Consider the following 18,870-nt stretch of genomic DNA (forward strand, 5'->3'; position numbering starts at 1 on the left):
ATAGGTACAATACATATTTAGGTACAAAATTACACAACTGACTTTAAATTATGACAATTTTTGCTCTTTATTAGGTTCTTCTACTATAGTTAAAGGGTATGTGTAAAACATACTGAATAATTATTAATTGATTAATTAATTATTAGCTTATTATAAACAAATTATGTTTTCATATATTTCAATATTTTTTTACACGTACACCACATAGAGATATTCCTCTTACAATTTCATTGCACCTGAGAATGATGACAATACAGATTTATTAGAATTTTTGATTAATAGATAGCCAAAACAAAAACTATGAAACAACGTTATTTTCAGGTTACTTTTAAAGCTGCTTATATAGTTTAGTTCACTTTCAGAAACCTATTATGTAAAGTTTATAATTCATCTCTAAAAAATACATAATAATAACGTCGAATAAAAGACATAATAGTGACTATTCCTGGACAAACTATTCTCCTTTTCTAAAAAATATGGATCTCAACCATAGACCCAGTAGTTAATATTCCGAGCTGCTGTTAATAAGCAATGGAGATAAAGATAATGTGGCTCAAACCACGTCCACGCGTTCGCACCGGTTTGCTCTGGTTTCACGGCAGCTCCATCCTGAACAATAAGAGCCCAGGCTGCTGCAGTTCTCCCGAGCGACCGCGTGGGGCTGAGCGGAACCATCCGTCTGGCACGATCCGAGGGGGGGAAGACAAAGGCCGATGCACAACCGCCCGGTGCGTCGGAAGCAGAACGTTTGCAACACGAAACTGACAAAACGATGCACATGGACTTGCCGCGCCGGCTGGGACTGAAACATACAGACATGTGTGGAAGGATTTCACCGACCAGCACCGACACAGCTCTTATAATATAGACTCTAGAATCGGTACGTATGATACTAATTCACTAAAAGTGTAGGAAGTAGGTCGGCGGCGGCTGAAAGTGACGCGCGGTTTAAGCTAACATGTTAGCATGCTAGTCGCTAGCTGCAGGGACTCAGAGTTTGATGCGTGGAGGCTTTTTAATGGATAGATTGGAGTCAAGTTTATTTATAACTATAATACATTAAACTGAACCTGAGAAATCTGCGATTTGCACTCTATTGGATTCTCTTTCTCTGTAGTTTAGGCTGCGTTGACAGCATGTGTGAGGACACTGGTTGCCTCGCTCTCCATTGTGACCTGCAAGCGTCTCTTCATAAATCATACAGTTAGAGCCCTCACGTGTACTCGTTATGCATTCATATGTTGTCAGTGCTGTTTACACCGGTTACAGCCACTTGAGCTGTAGTCGTAGTCGTGCTTTCATTATTGTGCTTCCAGAGTAAATATCCGCCCGAATGATCCCACGTGTGTGACATCTTGCACTTTTTGATCCTTCAGGGGACTTGTGTTACTAGGATGAGTCTCATTAATATCTTGTAATTTAAAATCAGTATGAATAATACTTTTTTTATCATATACACACATTTGTGATCATCATATACTCTCAATTTGAAGTTGATTTGGAACCACCAAGCTCAAACAAGTTCAGCAGTCAACCTGTTATGATGTCCAGTTTTTGTCGAAACTGTTTTAGAGAGGTGTGTGATTGATGATTTTGAATGTATTCTGATGAATTGTATTACATTATACTGACAGGTGTTTTTATTATTTCCCACCTCTTCATATCTCTGAGGGTAGGCTGAAAACACATCTGTGTAATGCAGTACAGTTCAACAGCACCAAATCCGTCATACAGTTGAATCAGTGCCTAATTATACGTTTATGTAATTGCAATTTATAAACCATTGCAAAGGTAAAGACTTTATTACACACCTTTTGTATAAGACTGATTCAGCTTTAGTTTGGTTTATGTAATGAAAAAATGTACTGTCAGGAAATTCAAACAAGAAACCCTTTGTTAAACATATTAATATTAACCAGTTGGGAATGGCCCCTTTGCTGAATACCTGTCAAATCAAGGTACGTCATGAATTCTATCCCAACATTTTGCAAATGTGATAATACTGCCCTGCATCTTGTAGCCCGTTGATTTGCAACATGTCCTGCAATATAAGCAGATGTAAAAAAAAAAAAGGAGAGTCTCCACTGTATAAGATTAAGTAAAAGAATAATCTTGGTCTACAATTTCGATTGTTTTATGTTCCCACCTGAAGGTGAAGAGCTTTATCTTGTAAATTTCATAACTTAAACTTTAACTAACATGCGCCATGTGATGCTGTTTTTTTCCCCACAGCTCCCTCAGAATCGTACCAGGTGGCAATGACATAGTAATGATTGTTGACTGGTATCGGATGGCTTTGGACCAGAAGAGCAGCAGAGGTTTGCCAATGACTGGTGAAGACACTGGTTTGGGGGCTTTGGCCTCACCACTGGCAGGGTATTTGGGAAAAGTCAGTACAGCTCATGCTTTCTTCTAGCAGTGGTCACTTGCGCAAAGCTGAATTACATTTGAAAAACACTGTGACTTGGCAGTCCCAAACCAAATTTAACCAAAGGAAACAAACTCTAACGGAAATCTTTGAAAGTAAAAGGCGAAAGTACTTGGGCAGGCTTAAAGCCTCCAATGATATGAAACATGATTATTCTAAAGGTGTTAATTTGAAAGAAAAATTATTTGACATCTGCTCATTCTGAAAAATTTAAAATCACACAATGATGAGCAGAAATCTGAAGTCACGAAAACAACAAAATTGCAAACACATTCCTTACCTGATAGTCACTTTAAGCTGGTCTTAAATGAACTTGTTTTCTCCACTTCTGCAAGGTAAACCAAGTAAGACCTTCCTAATTCACTGATGCAATTGTACAAATAAATATGTAAATGTTATTGGAAGAATAAAACGATGAATATGTTTTGACAGTAGGGTTTTTTTTTTCACGTCAGACTCAACCAAAACAATGTTTTTGTCACTTCACTTTTTAACCAAAGGTTCAGGAAAGAGCTGCATCACTGGAACATTGTCCCTGGTGCACTTCAAAGGGCTTAACCTTCGCTCTGCGCTCCTACCGCATCAACCTCCAGGAGTCAATCACCCTCTGCACAAACCCACAGGTACATCCAATCACAGCTGTAACACACGTTCCACTAATCAGCAAGGTACCGTGTCTTTTGAGTTAACCTTTCTGTTTCCATGCCCCACACAGTGCCTCTTCCCTCTGGTCAGTCACTCCTTGGAGGATGTTTTGGCTAGATTGGTTCCTGTGGAGCCCACGGTTGGGAACAAAAGAAAAACTCCCTTGCCACTGGAAGAAGAAGAGCTGATTATACCATCCCCCAAACGCCACCGATCAAGTGAACTTGGTAGTTTTGGGACACCAAATGGTACTGACACGCTTTACCGCCAAGCAGAGCGCTGTGCTGTCAGTAATGGCCAACATGCGGGACCCGAGGCAGATGGTGAAAAAGTTAATGGATACACCGGGGTCTTTGATCGTCCAGCTGCAGAGACAGTGGGGGCATCGCTGCAGGTTGAGGATGTTGTTCTGGAGATGGAAACAGACAGTGCTGCCTGTACAGAAGGTTTTACTCCTCCTGGATGCTCTGCCTCGGCTGGACACCTGCCGAGCTCATCAGGAGCCGTGTTGACTGCTGCTGGGGATCGTTGTGGGGATCTCGGTATGTCAGAGGCAGAGGATGACTCCCAGCAGGTGAAGATTCACCCTGAGGTGCTGAACAGACGGTGCAGTCTGGTCACTAATCAGTCCAACTCCACAAATGGGGGCATTTATTCAACTGAAATCAATGGTCCATCACTTCAGCTCAAGGAGCAGTCTGCAGGAACGGAGCAGAAATCCCTGACAGCCGCCGTCATCAAGGACATAGCAGACATTAAATTAGAATCTCCGGATATTTCTCCTACCTCAAAGAAGCTTGTATTGGTTCCAAATCATCTTTTCTGGCGGAACAGGGACAAACTGTGTTGGCTGGACTCGCTGCTTGCTGCTCTGGTAAACTGTAAGAGCTTGGGAAAGTGTAAACCTCGAGACGAGCCTCAGCGATCATCTGTCTGGCAGCTGATGAGAGAATATGAGGACATTTGTGCTGCTGTTCAAGTCCATCAACAGACCAACAGTGGTACGTTTAACGATGACCTACACCGTACCTGTGTGTCGTGTCACTGAAGCTTTTTTTGTCTTGCTGCATTTACAACCATCATAAAACTAGTCACTATTTCCTATTTGCTTATATAGTTCTTGTTTTTGAAAAATTACTAAACAGAATCTGCTAATTTCGATTAAAAGGGACAGTCCTAAATCTTTCCTGGCAGTTTATTTTGGTTTGAGTTGCTCTGATTTGAACATATCTACCTCTGAGGTTTATTCTGCCATTTCATTGTAATCTTTCTTTTTTTGCTGTTAAAAACATTGAACTATTACATGCATCAACATGACTCGTCTCCATTGTATTGGTGATTTCAATGAGATGGCAGCAGATGTTTGAGAGGCGGATACATCGAGAAACTGAAGGAATTACTTGTTAACACAATGGTTAATTGTTTCTTTTGCTAGTTGCTTTTGTGTAATTATTTTAATACAATGTGATGCTTTACGTGAAGTTAACCTATCGGAATCTGCTCTCTGTCTAGATGGTGTGGTGAGGGTGTCAAATCATGTGCTGCAAACGGCCAGTGAAGATCTACACAGTCTCAGGATGTCGATCTTCAAACTGCTGCAGCCAAAGCTGCACTGCAAGCTGGGTAAGCTCATTCACTGAAACTGTACAATGATGTGAGGCAGCAGCCAAACAAAAAACAAATCAATTCGACAAATGGGTTTACGCAATCCTAGTTATTGTCTGTTTCCACTGACTTTCTGTGGTAATTCCAGGTAGTTGAAGACTTTTCAAAAACAGTGGCATCCAGTAGAGCACATACTTCCCCCAAGGCCCAAGAGTCCCCTTAAATTCCGTAAAGCCTCACCAAATTACACAAACTCGTAGATCAGGCTACCTTAAATTTAAATTACAAAAATGAAGGTCTTATGCTGCAAATTATTAAATTTGTGGCAAATTATTAAATTAGCAGGCAGTGCTTTTAAGGCTGATGGGGAAAAACGCAGTGTTCTAAAAATGTCTTTACAGCTTCTGATCGCAAAACACTGGCGTTGCTTCCTTCTGCGCTGAATGTTATGTGTTCATGTGGGAAGAGCAAGTTACAGCGCCACACAATTCCCAGTCTTGAAAGTCACTGGTCAGCTATGGAACTGCAATGAGCCCTGGAATGCCACAGTAATATCTCCCCATGTCAGTTGTAGTCTGTGAACGACACAAATTCAAGGAAGAAACGTTGTGAATCAGTCAGACGCAGTGATGTATTATTTATATTCCTTGAGGCTGTACTGTAGTTTTAGAGAAAACAACCCTAACACAGGAGATCTGCCTGTTGCAAGTTAGCTGACGAATGCTGCTGGCTAGCTTTCATGGACACTTGCTTTACCTGGGCACTTCTGGTGGTTGCCTGTGGTTATCTCGCTTGCCCGCCGTGGCAAATCAGGACTTTCTTGTGTAGTGGTGAGGTGAATGTAAAGGAAATAAGAGCACTTGAATTTAGCATAACATGATAATCATGTGATCGAAAATAGGTTTTATGTTCAAGTCAATTAAGCTTCATTGGCAAACAAGACATAACGTGAAAAACCAACTAATAAACAACAGACTTATAATGATATAATAGTAACAACAACAGCAACAATGGTAATAACAATAATTTTAATTGAACAGGATGTTAAGAACAAAAAGAACATGCCAGGAGTGGGTGTAAAGTTAAAACCTTTCTTCCAATGCCCTCATATTTTGAGCACGCTGTCAGGAGGTGTTACAATGATACCCTCACTCAATGTTGTTATTCCGATATCTTCTTAAGCTTATTAATAGTTTAATGGGGTCTTAAAAAGCATTAAATGTGACTTTAATAAATGTTGCAAGAACCATCAGTTCTCTAAGTATGCCTGATTTTGTTTTTCTGTCAAGATTCCTGAATTATTCCCCAAAAAGTTGCTTGAAATGTTAAAAAATACATTAATATTTTTAAGTAAGAGATTAAAAAAAAATATGATAGTAATTTGCCTGCTTTTTGCTCGGTTCTATACCAAAATCGTATGAGTTCTTTCTTGGCCCATGTCCCATCCCTCCACCCGGTTTCAAGGAAATCAGTGTAGTAGTTTTTGCGTAATCCTGCCTAAACATAAACAAACAACAAATGGACAGGGGCGAAAACATAACCTCAACCTTTTTTCCAATTCATGTGTGTGTTAGTTAAAACGTAACACAACCATAGTGTTGGTGTCAGGAATACTGCTGCTCACAGAAGCATCGTGAGCGAGTATGTGTCACAGGAGGTTTATGTCTTGCAGTGGGCTCTTGTTCTGCTCAGGATACTGTACATTTTTAGAAAACATGACCAGAAAAGCCAGAGAAAAGATCCTAGTGATTCGTTGAGCCCCCACTTCCTCATTGTTTTCTTGTCCTTTCTCTCTGGTGTGGAGATTGTTTAATGAAGCAGAGTGATCATTTCACAGTTTTATGTCTTTCCATGCTATACTGCATCGATTAAACGAAAAAACTTTGATTTCTAAAATCCGCCATTGATCTGGTGAAGCTCATTCTTTTTAAATCAATTTCATGGATACATATTTTCCTTTCTGAGGTAAGAGAATCTAGAACAGGCTCTCCCGGACAGATGGAGAACCGTTGATTGATGCAAAGACACTAATCAAGATAAAGAAAGAAAACATTTCTTTGCACTCTGTTGGTGAAGTCACCAGCACTAATTTGAAACCAGCACTAGATCAGCAGCAACATGCAAACAGTGCTGAGCTACTGTGAGCAAGGAAGAGCTGTCTGAGCAAATGCTTTTCAAACTCCACAACACAATGCTCCCAAGGCCCCTCAAGCCTTCTGTTCACGAATGTTAGATTTCATAAACCCTGATGCCACTTTTTTTGCCAAACAGTTAACTGTGAAAAAAAGAAATATACAATTCACTAGTCGGGTTTTTATTTTTGCCATATTGCAGCTGCGAAATTGAATCACATGCAAAATTCAGATGTAATCACAAAATATAAGATCTTCAAACAACTACAGCCCTAATTGCCTCACTGCTGAATCCCTAGATCAGACCTGGGCATTGTACGGCCCCCGGGCCGCAGGCAGCCTTTTGGCTGCCTGCTACATATCTTTTATTTTGAAGGTGCCTTTTTTCAACTTTTTTACCTGACTTACATCCTGAATGCCCGCGAGCGGATGATGTGTTGGCGAACGGAGTTTAGGAGAGATGTGAGTTAGCCATTAGTCCGCAAAAATGTCAGCCCACGTTAAGAAAAGAGCGGTTCGATACAGAATGTAGAGTTTTAAACAAGACATGGACTGCTAAGAATTTATATACTGAAGTCAAAGGGAAAGCCGTGTGCTTAGTTGGCTGAGAAAAGATCGCTGCTTTTAAGGATTACAAATTGAACCCCCATTACGAGACAAAGCACTGAGAGACTTACAAAAACTTGACCGATGGAGAACGTGCACGGACATAGGAAGCTTTGTTAGCTAAGCTGCAGAAGCAACAAGTTTTTATTTTTTTTGCGACATAGCCCAGTTACTCATCTTTGTGCGTGGGATTACGAAAGACTTTGAGATTACGGAGGAGCAGGCAGCAATGCGAACGACTGGGAGTGATTTGTTCACGGAGGTAACTGCATGCTTGGACAAGCTGGGACTCAAATGGCCCAAACTGGCAGGTGTTACAACCGATGGCTGTCAAAATCTGACAGGGACAAGTGTCGGATTTTTGAAGCGGATGCAAGATAAAGTGAGGGAAATTACCCCAGAAATTAAATAGCTATTTTTGCATTGTATTATACATCAGGAGGTGTTGTGTAAGTCAGTGCTAAAAATGAATCATGTGACTGATGTTGTTACTATATTAGTATTAGTATATTAGTATATATTAGGGCAAGACCATTGAATCTCAGACAGTTTGTTGCACTCTTGGAGGAGCTTGAGACTGAACATGGAGACATAGGATACCACACAGCTGTCAGATGGCTCAGTCTGGGCAAAGCGCTTAAAACAGTATGGGACCTGAGAGCAGAGATTCAAGAGTTTTGTGAAAAGAAAGGCAAGGACATCCGTGAGCTCTCAGATGCAGACTGGATGGCAGATCTTGCATTTGCTGTTGATATCACTGCATTAATGAATGAGATAAATATCAAGCTGCAAGGCAAGGGCCTATTTGCAGATGAAATGTACAGCCTGGTGAGACTTTCATGAGAAAGTTGCAGTTTCTTTCAAGCCAGTTGGAGGGTAACATTCTCAACCACATGTCAACACTGAAAGAAGCCACACCATCAGTTGATCACCTCTGCAGGTACTCGTCCATGTTAGGGGCACTGCATGGTGAGTTTTCAAGAAGATCTCAAGACTTCAAAATAGTTGAAATTGAAATGCACATGATTTCTTGCTCAGAAGATGTTGGTTACTCTTTGGATCTACTTACATATGTGAACAAACTTTTTCTGTGATGAAGTTTAACAGATACAGATACAGATCCTCTCTCACTGATGATCAGCTGTCCTTCACATATCCACCTCCGATAATCAACCTGACTTCAGTGCACTTGTTCATGCCCAAAACAACCTAGATTTCTCTCACTGAACAAGAAAAAAAAACAGGAAACCAGCAAATGGGGTGATTACACTATATGCAAATAGTAATAGACCTTTGTATAAAGTTAATTTAAAGCTGATCTTTGAAATACTCCAAAAAATGTGCATATTTTGTTCACAATTGTTCTTGTAAGTGTTGATTAAAGTGTGATATAATGTTGGCGTTATTACTTTGCCTGCCTCACTTTTTCATTGCCTAACCATTACATTTACTCTTACCTGTAGAAGCTTATCAAATTAATATGAGTAGAATTGAGTTCAGCTTATCGGTCCGGCCCTCCACAACGGTCCATGTTTCTCATGTGGCCCCTTGGTAAACTGAATTGCCCACCCCTGCCCTAGATGGAAGCGGGAGACCATACGAGGGCTGTGTCACTCTTTGAATATCAAAAATACAGAAGGAGGGGGATGATGTTTACATATAGTCAAAGAGACATACTTTTAATTTTCATGTGTGCAAACCCACGTAATCTCTAAACTCTGAACCCCATCTCGTCCACTGATGATTTGAAAGTGGAAGATGTTGATATTATTATCCAACCGCTGTATGTTTTGGATTTCAGGTCAGAAAGAGAGTCCGGTGTTTGCCGTGCCGCTTCTGCTCTCATTGGACTCCTGGGCGGAGCCTCTCTTCCAGGCGACCTTTCGGTGGGAGTTCAAGTGCAGTGCATGTGGAGCAGCTTCCTCAGAAAGGTAGGTGATGATCATATTCCATATTTTCACTCGATTCACTGAAGAGCTTTGTCTTTACGTGATTTGGAAACTTGCCCTAGAGCTTTCAAATCCAGGAGTTAGTGGTGAGATTGAAAGAAATCATGGCGGGAAGAAATACGTCCGTCACTGTTTGTTTGGAATTAGAAAATGAACGAATGACTGAATCATTGAAAACAAGTTGGTCTAAATTCTTTGTTAAAAAAACCTGTTTGGTTTCAGCTCATTTATTCACAAGTGACTGTGAACTGTGGATTGTTGATTAATCTCTAATAATGGCTTAAAACCCTCATTAATCTCTGGTTATTAGCGACATGTCTGGAGAGAAAGAAAAGCATATTCAATGAAGCCTTTTGAAAAACATGTCCTGAAGTGCACAGAGCCTCTAGTGGTAGATTATTCTCTCCAGGGGAACGCTGCCTGGTCCTGTCTTGATAATATTATACTACCACAAGTCTATCATGATTCTGTAACAGCTGTATAAACTAAGCAACCTTGTGAGGCGAAAATGGTGATACATGTCCATCACAGTTTCCCAGGGCCCAAGGTAATGTCTTCAGATTCTTGTTTTGCAAATAGTACAAAACTCAAGGCTATGCACAGCTATATCAGACAGAGGAGGAAAAAGCAAACCGTCATGTGAATATTTAGCTTTTTTAGGTGATAAATGACAATTTATTAGGATAATTGTGGTTCAATAATGTTCTGTTATTCAGCCAGTTGATAAAAAGGCTTAAATGTTTGAGCATTAAGCTGGAGGACAGTTTCACAGAGACAATGTTTGTCTTTCAGCTGCAGATCGCAGACAACCTACTCTTCTTTTAGGAACATAAGACAAAACTACATTGTTCAGTTTTAACAGCACACTTATTAAGTTTTGTATTTCATGTCTTATGACAAATAACTATCTCCAAATGTTAAAAACAGTGGAGAAAGAAAAAGTCTTGTAATCCACACCTCTGTCCGGATCCTCGCCCAAATGTAAAGAACTCTTCCCTGGCCCAAACTGCATCGTTCAACCAAGTTACATGGAAATACGTTCAGGGTTTTTTGTCAAATCTGACAAACAAACCAACAGACGGGGGTGAAAACTCAGCAGAAGGTCCTCCGATAATACAAGTTCAACATGGAACCTTTGTATCATAGATGCTACGACTACACAGCCTTGACACCACATTGTTCAGAAAATAGTATTAATCTGTAAAAACCTTGCAATACAGTTGTCCTTGCATCTATCTCTAAATTGCTATCTTATTTAAATCCTAAATATAATTCATGCTGTACTTTTCAGGCTCATGAAAACTCTTCCCTCCTTCACGAACATTGTGCCCGATTGGAAACCACTTCATGCAGTTCATCTGGCTCCGTGCAATTTTTGCTGCAGAAAGAAGCAGAGGAGGACGATGATACTGGAGAGGTGAGACTTCTTTGTTTTATTAAATTTAAAATGAATAACCCTATGGGAATTCACAGGTTTTATATTGATTTAAGATGCATCCTGTATATATACCAAGTTGAAAATTAAGACCACTGCATTTTGGTTTTGTGTCTTTTTTTATGTTTGTTTGTTTTCATTGCTCTCGAGCATATACGTGTGTGTACATTGCGTGTGCAACCTCTGCTGTTTTTTACACTCATTGTGCTGCACCTGGTAACTGAAACAGTGTTTTTCATACTTGGAGAATTGCGAGGCGGCCCCCTCCATAGAAAGAAAAAATTACTACTACTTCTTTTCACAGAAAACATTACAATGATATAGTGATCATGGATATACTGATCAACAAGCTTGGGAAAGAATCGTATTGGAGTCATAATTTGGTCTTTTCATACACATTTTGTCGACATACAGGCTAATTTGTATACTCTCCCCCCCTCTGGCTCAGTCAGTATTTTCTGCTCCTCTCTGTTGCTGTCATTCAACCCTATCGAGCGAAACCAAGTGTGCCCCGTCATCTCCTCCAGCTCCTTGTACATTATACCCAGTCTGAGTTTACACATGTGTCCGATCCCACTGATTGTGTGTGTGAGAGTGCATGTGTCAGCGCGGGAGAAAAAGAGCGAGCAGAGTCAGGAATGAGAGAAAATCTCTATTTCTATCAGGGGCGGTCTCTTCTACTTTTATACGTGGTGATATAAAAAGCAACGCAGCGAATGTGTTTTCTGCGTCGGTCGTAGTCAGTTATTTTCACCACAATTATCAACAAAACATGTAATTTAGCCGGTGCACACACTTTAACCCACAACTGTACCTTTTAGGAGATGATTACACTGTAGATGTTGAAACTCAGGACAAAATTACACGTTGTTGTTACTGTGTAAACAAACAGTAAAACTACTGAATAAGTTCTAACTCCATGGAGGTAAAATAGATTATCCTCAGAAGAGTCAGTTGTGTGATTGGAAAGTTAGAAAGAAAATGACGGGATAAAGAACCAGTGCTTCCATACCTGCACCACAAATTAACCAATACACTTTAATTGTCTGTCTAAAGTGACAGTAACTAACTGCCAGGGCAAGTAATCACTGTTGAATTGTCTCCTAAAAATTTGTAAATGTCATGATCACAATTAGATATTAAATGTTGCTGTCTTATAATCCAACACACTCCAGTAGTAACACATTGAATGTGTATTGGGAGGAGTGAGAACAACCGTACAGGTGCCGTAGCTTTCGTTTCAACAGTGTTTGTAAAGTATTTAAAGAAACTCACACCTTACATCCACTTAACCAGACTTCTGCTTTGTGTTTTGTTTAGTGTGCCTCCAGTGTTTATGCTGCACTTTGTCGAGGGGCTCCCCGACAGTGACGTCAGAATGTACAGCTTCGCCTTCAAAGGGAGACGCTACTCGGTCACCACTGTCATCCAGTACAACCATCGACTGAAGCACTTTGTCACCTGGATTAGTCGTTCTGACGGTGGGTATCTTGTGGCCGCTTCTCTTCATCTGTTCATTACCTTCATTTTACCAGTGTAAGATGTAATCAATAACTGGTTTACCTGGCTTAGGCCTGTACCGTGTATGTCACGCTGGTAACTTATGCTACACACCTACCTTGCTCCGGAGCGGGTGAGCAGGTTCGACTTCTGAGGATCAGATCAAAACAAGTCAACAAGACCAGATCAGACCTATAGGAACCGAAGAGGGTCAAATGAGTAAAAGCAATAGATAGTTTTGTGGATCAGGTTAATTGTTTTGCTCTTAAACGCTTTCTGTGTGTCCACTCTTAAAGAAGAGCTTCTAACAAACAGGGTGATTTTATCACACTGTACAAATACACAACTTTTATCACTTCCAGATTCAAGATTTTTATTGTCAAATGCACAACAATAACATTAAGCAGTCGCTGGCAATGAAATGCTTGAGTCACAGGCTCTCTTCTAGCAATGCTCAAGTAATTACAACCCAAAAAAATAAAATAGAAATAGTATAAAATAGAATAAAATAGAATATCAACATTTAAAATATATATATATAAATATGACGATGATATGATAATAGGATCTAAATGTCTTTTATTAGACAAGTGGTTCACGCACTGTTAAAATAAAAATGAATTTCTGCAGGGTTCTTCTCTCCTTGGTTCACCTTATCCTCATAAGCTGACATTTCCATCAGATTGACCTCATCAGACTTTTCTTCTCTTATCTGTTGTTACTTTTAACTTTTTGTATCTGAGTCGGTTACGCATTCAGACTAAAGCTCAATAATGCTCACATGATCAGCAATTTGATGAAATTGCCATACTGATAATAATACCCTTACTTTCGTGACTGGAGATCATTTCTGTTTCTAGATATGAGATCATTCTGTTGAAAAAATTGCCTTTGGTTGTCACTTGAACCCGATAGACCTGCCGCTCTCAGCGTTTCTTCTGGTGTCACATTCAGCACTTTGTTCAGCAGCTGTAATTAAGAGCAACACAATAAAATGCAGGGTGAACTGAGGCAAGTGTTCCGCTCGGTGAAGGCAGGTATTTAAAATAAATATGTTGAACTCGCTTTACAGCACAGGCGGCTGGTTTGTTTGCAAGAGAGCAACTTTCATTATAAATAAGTTACTTTGCCTTATAGTCAGAAGATGTAATATAATACATTTTCGTGAATCAATGAAATAAAATGCCAGGGAACCATTTTCTTTCTGTGCTTCCGTATGTCAAACTCGAACCTACATTTTACTTGTGGTATGAAACCAGGAACACTTAGGCATGAAGGTTAATCATTGAATTCTTCTCGATGTAGTTTCTCAACAGCACATTCTGCTGGACAGTAAATGTAATGTTAACCTTTGCAGCCCTGAAGATCTTGATGCACTGTCACTTATACACAATTAGTATTCTTAACTCGTCAGGTAAGATTTTAAAACTACATTTGATTAGGCTTTCTACATTAGATTTTAATTAAAAATCGGTTAAGTTATTCAAAATGTCTCTTGGTGTAGTAGTTAAACCAAATATTTTTCGAAATAAGCTACTATTATATTTGTTATAAGAGCTATCTGACAAATCTGAAGCTTAGATCAAAACTGACCGAACCACTCACATCGACAAGAAAAAGTTAGACTAGTTGAATAAACTCAAGTTGGCAAATAACCTTGAGTTTGAGGCTCAATTCTGCTACAGATCCGCCGGAAGTCCGTGTTACTCCCAAGTTTTAGAGCTGCTGAAACAAACACATTTAGAAACGCTGCTGGCCCAAGAGATTGTTTTGGTTACGCATGCTGATTCTTTTCTAACTGTGTTCCTGCCCTTCACAGGCTCATGGCTGGAATACGATGACTTGAAACATCCAGAATGTAAGACCCATCAGAAGCTCCCGGTCGCTGCCCAGGAGATGCACATCGTCTTTTGGGAAGTGGAGGAGGAGAAAGAGCCTCGTCTCTGTTCTCCCTCCAGCACGTTTACTGACTCTCCCCTATCGAGCACTGAGATGATCCCCACTGTAAACGTCCCAGCAGCAGAGGAGGTGTTGGTCTGCTCCCCCGACCAGTCTCTCCTCGCACATCACGACACTGACATTATCTCTGTGCTCTCAGAAGACTGCAGCAGCATCATGGACACGAGCATTCCGGCCGACACATCCATCGGCTCCACGACGCTGCTCGACACCTTCGAGGGCCTCAGCCATAACGACATCATCACCCTCACACTGGTGGAGTTAGAGACGGGTTCAGAGACGACTGTAGATGACGACAGGAGAAGTCAGGGTTTGAGCGACCCCTGTAAGAATGAGACGCTCGATGCGTCACCGGACAGCTCCTCCACTGTGATGGGTGGTGAGATGTGTCACGCCCCCGATGATGGTCCTCCCCCCACCCCCGACAGGGAGGCTGGGGATAGCTCGACGAGCGATCCCACATTTGTGCCGGGCGCCGCCAGGAGAGGACGAGGCAGAGCAGCGGCCAGAGGCAGAGCAGCGGCCAGAGGCAAAGCTAAAGCTGTCGGTAGACGGAAAGATACCAAAACCGCTTCATCAAGAGCAGCTCCACCTGTTCCACCACCTGTGATGTCTGAGCCCTCTGAAGAAGCGTTTCCTCCCGAGGCCGCTGCAGCTCAGGAGGAAACGCCACCGATTCAAACTACCACATCCCCCTCGTTTTCTACTGGTACCAGTCAGAACAGTCTCATAAAGCAATCAGTACTGGTTCCGCACTCCCGCTGGTCCTTCCTGCTCAGCAAACACCTTGCGACCAAGTCCGAGGACAAATTCACCCCCATCTTACCACCCGCCTTGGCCACACAAGTGAAGCCCACTCCCACCCCTCGCTCTGTCCCCAGCCCTCGCCCTGTCCCCACCCCTCGCCCTGTCCCCACCCCTCGCTCTGTCCCCACCCCTCGCCCTGTCCCCACCCCTCGCTCTGTCCCCACCCCTCGCTCTCTCCCCACCTCTCACTCTGTCCCCACCCCTCGCTCTGTCCCCACCCCTATCCCTGTGAAGAGACAGCAGCAGACTCCTGGAGGATTCGTCCCCAAACTACAGCTCAGACTAGAGGAGAGTGACAGTCTCCCTCTGAAAGCTGCAGAAATGTACGGCGGATTTGGCAACCAGAGCTCTAACGCACCAAGTCCACGGGCGTCCCCCGCCCCTCCCTGTGGGAAATCAATGCCGTTTTCACCCATCACTTCTCTCTCCCAAGTGTCACTGATGAACACAACATTGGTGTCTGCTACAATCGTCCCTACACCCAAAAAGAACGGGCACCCTGCGATCTCCTCCAGAGGCCAGTCGTCCAAGGTTCCTCCGGATCTTAGTGACACGGACGCCCTCCGCTACAAGCTGCTGAAGAAACTGAAAGCGAAGAAGAAGAAGCTCGCCAAGCTGAATCAAATGCTGGGTGATCCGCGTGGAGCGAGCCTCCGACCGGACAGCACGGACCTGACCTCTCCCAACACGGTTACCTCCAGTACGTATGACGGCTCCACCTGCGACGACTTCCTCTCAGATCTGCTCTCGCCCGCAACCACAGCCAGCAACCTATCGCCAGACAGCACCGACTTCCTCGAGATGCTCGCCAAAGGCCAGAATGGAATCAACCAGTTGGACTACGGGGTTAATGCTGGTGGGGCAGTGTCGCAAGCAAATGCTTTTATGAACGGGGCCGACACTGAAAGCTTTATGGACGAGTTTCTTTCTCAGGCTGTGACTCAAGGGCCGACGGAGCTGGAGAGCGAGGCTCTGAGTGCACTCGATCTGTTCGTGTAAACTGTGGTGAAATGGTTTTTTTCTTCTGCTGCACAGATAACTTCTACACTGACTTCCTGTTCTGAGAAAATTATGCAAAATGTTCTTATTTAATTATCTGCACCTCATCTATCAGGAGGGATGGGTGTGTGCAGCCAGTAACGATTTGGTGAGAACCCAAGATGTGTTAAGATCAATTGCTAATGAACATCTTATCCAAGTCTTTATTGTCGTTCTTTCTCTAGCTCGTTTGGTTTGGTCTTGATCCTCCCTCCCACACTACAGACATCCTGTACATTATGGTTGACAATTAGTGACGCTATTATCAAGACCACGCACGGCAAAGTGATTTAAACTGTTCATCGAAACAACTGTAAAGTTTATTATTTGTGTAGTGGCAGTGAACAAATCTGATTGGATATTCGGAAACCATCTTGTTAAAATACGAACTCGAGCCAATTCCTATTCTACACGTTTGGCTGCATAACGGTGACGAAACTGGCGAAAGTCCTGCATCACTTAAACGCATCAATAAGGAATTCAAATTATATTAAATTAATTTGTATCGGATCGTTCACACGTCAGTTCAACTCATGAAAATGTTATCTGCCAGTAAAAGTGGTTGAATATAAAATTGCTGTATGTACATGTTGATATTTCCTTGATCATTTCTAAAAACTTCATGAAGTTTGAATGTGTCAATGTTTGCAATGGTTTGTTGAACAAAGTTTATTAACGGCATCTTGAAGAGTTTTCTCCAACTTTGGCACTTTTGTATTTTGCGTGAACTGTATGAAAGAGGCTGCATGAAGCCGTCGTGTTTGTTTGTTTGTTTGTTTTGTTATTCTTGAAAAACTACTTGAAAATTCTTGGGAACGAAGTTTCATTTTTTTTAGTGTCGTTTAATAAATACTATATTTACAAATTGAGATTTTTTTTTTGAAGAAAACTTGCATTCATTTCATTGAATCCTTTCTGGATAGAATATTTAAATATTGAGTTTTTATGAATTAACGTTACTGTGTCTACATGTGTTGAATCTATGAATCATACTTTTGATCCAATTCCAAGTACCTTACTCTTGAAGTTCTAGTAAAGATCAACCTGGGACTGCAGCTTCATTTGAGGAAAACATAAAAACTGAATTAAACACAGATTGTAAATGAAAGATGAAACCGAAGATGTGGGAAATAAAGAAAAGTCACAGGGTGAATTCAGTCAGACAGAATCTCAATCTTGATGTTCTCATGTGTTTGACATGTTGAAATCAGTGCTCACACTAGAAATCATCATATTATAAAATCGGATAAATCCCAGACATGTTTGTTTGTTCCACTCAATACAATTTCAAAAACACTCTTTATAAAAACATCTACTTCTTCTCTAGTTGACCTGCAAACCTGAGCACCCGCAGGCAGAGATAACACAAAGAAATACTTAAACCTAGAACCCCATTTATTGTGACATATTTCACAGAGCGGCCCGGCTCAAACATAAATCTGTAGTATTATTGATTATTCATATTATTTTGACAGTCACTCCGTAAAGTGTGGTCATCTGTGTCAGGGTCACATAAACAAACATGGGCGGAAACAGGGGCCATAGTTTGTTTATTAAAACAAGCTAACCACACCCAACAATCACTGACACTTTGTAAACACCACATGTATGAACAGGACTCTAAGTGCTGAGGAAAACCTCCACTAGGGGGAAAAAAGAGTAGTTCCCATACCGGGAGTCGAACCCGGGCCGCCTGGGTGAAAACCAGGAATCCTAACCGCTAGACCATATGGGACACCATGGCAATACATGGGCCACAGGAAGATAGTATAAATCATTTAATATGTGACGTAGGTGAGATTAATGTACATATTATAGATTTTGATAAAGAAACCACAGAATCTACAACATACATTATATATATATAAATAAATATATATATTAAACTTAAAATGTATTAAATGATTTGCTATGTTTATAAATGTCTTGTGAAAGAGGCTCAGATTATATCAGATTATTCTTCTTTCTGCTCCTTTTCATTCAAGATTTTAGATTTTGTGTTTACTTTTAAATGGTTTTGTTTACTTGATGAATAAAACAAACGTAGAAATAAATAATAAAACTAAAAATAAGCAGTAATTTCTTTATTTTTATTTAAGATGTTTATTTGCTTGATTTAACTGAACAAAGCTAAAGTTTGGGGACGGGGCTGTAATGGTTTTAATAATTTGAGCTTTAATTAATTGAATCATTTGAAATGTAGTGGATTTGATGAAAGTGAGAGAAATTAGATTAGGAGGAAGCTGCAGTTCCGTTCGTGGACGCAAGCAGGTGCTGTTTGACCGATCACAACATATTTCACTGGACCTGCTGGTTCACACTTCAGTTGGTAAATTAAGCTTCATGTCAGTCCAGGTCCCAGCATCAAACAAATAGAGAAAAGGCAAAATGCAGCACAAACATATAGACAACAATCATCACACTTTACAATAACTCATGGGATTAAAAACACATATAACAAGTCCCTTAATCCTCACATTGTTTGATTGGGTTAATCGCAGCATGGAGTTTTGCATGAAATCCCTCAGCAGAGAAAGATGGAGATGTTGCTCTATATCCACAAACATGTGTCTCACACTTGTGCGTCTTGGAAAAATTATGAGTTCATCGTTTGCTGAAGCTTTGTCAGGTTTCCAGGACTATTGCTGCTCCATGAGGGCGCTGTGTAAACATTAATCTGTGAAAAGTGCTTTTTAAACACCATCTGTAAACATGGGAAAGTTGCATCATCCATTTAAAACACAGGAATTTCCCAAATCTGGATTA

The 18,870-nt window shown here is 41.1% G+C and overlaps 1 protein-coding gene and 1 non-coding gene across 3 annotated transcripts; one reads left to right on the forward strand and one right to left on the reverse strand.

The window, feature by feature from the left end:
* The first annotated feature begins 720 nt into the window (after positions 1 to 720).
* On the forward strand, positions 721 to 16,973 carry uspl1 (ubiquitin specific peptidase like 1). Of its 2 annotated transcripts, XM_053441874.1 has the most exons (9): positions 2,233 to 2,389; positions 2,929 to 3,051; positions 3,144 to 4,074; positions 4,586 to 4,696; positions 9,218 to 9,347; positions 10,657 to 10,782; positions 12,121 to 12,281; positions 14,120 to 15,150; positions 15,301 to 16,973. In XM_053441874.1, the coding sequence occupies exons 1-9, from the start codon at positions 2,270 to 2,272 to the stop codon at positions 16,063 to 16,065; spliced, it is 3,498 nt and encodes a 1,165-aa protein (XP_053297849.1). In that variant the 5' UTR covers positions 2,233 to 2,269; the 3' UTR covers positions 16,066 to 16,973. The 2 variants fall into 2 exon arrangements, 1 of the variants encoding a protein (XP_053297849.1); XR_008341916.1 differs by lacking the exons at positions 4,586 to 4,696; positions 9,218 to 9,347; positions 10,657 to 10,782; ... (1 more) ...; positions 14,120 to 15,150; positions 15,301 to 16,973 and adding an exon at positions 721 to 880 and having other exon boundaries at positions 2,233 to 3,051; positions 3,144 to 3,169.
* A 794-nt stretch (positions 16,974 to 17,767) lies between these two features.
* On the reverse strand, positions 17,768 to 17,839 carry trnae-uuc (transfer RNA glutamic acid (anticodon UUC)). Its single transcript has one exon. It is a non-coding gene; the product is annotated as a tRNA-Glu (tRNA).
* Positions 17,840 to 18,870: the final 1,031 nt, after the last annotated feature.

This window comes from Pleuronectes platessa, chromosome 15, assembly GCF_947347685.1.
Source record: "Pleuronectes platessa chromosome 15, fPlePla1.1, whole genome shotgun sequence".
In the NCBI taxonomy this organism is placed as follows: Eukaryota; Metazoa; Chordata; class Actinopteri; order Pleuronectiformes; family Pleuronectidae; genus Pleuronectes; species Pleuronectes platessa.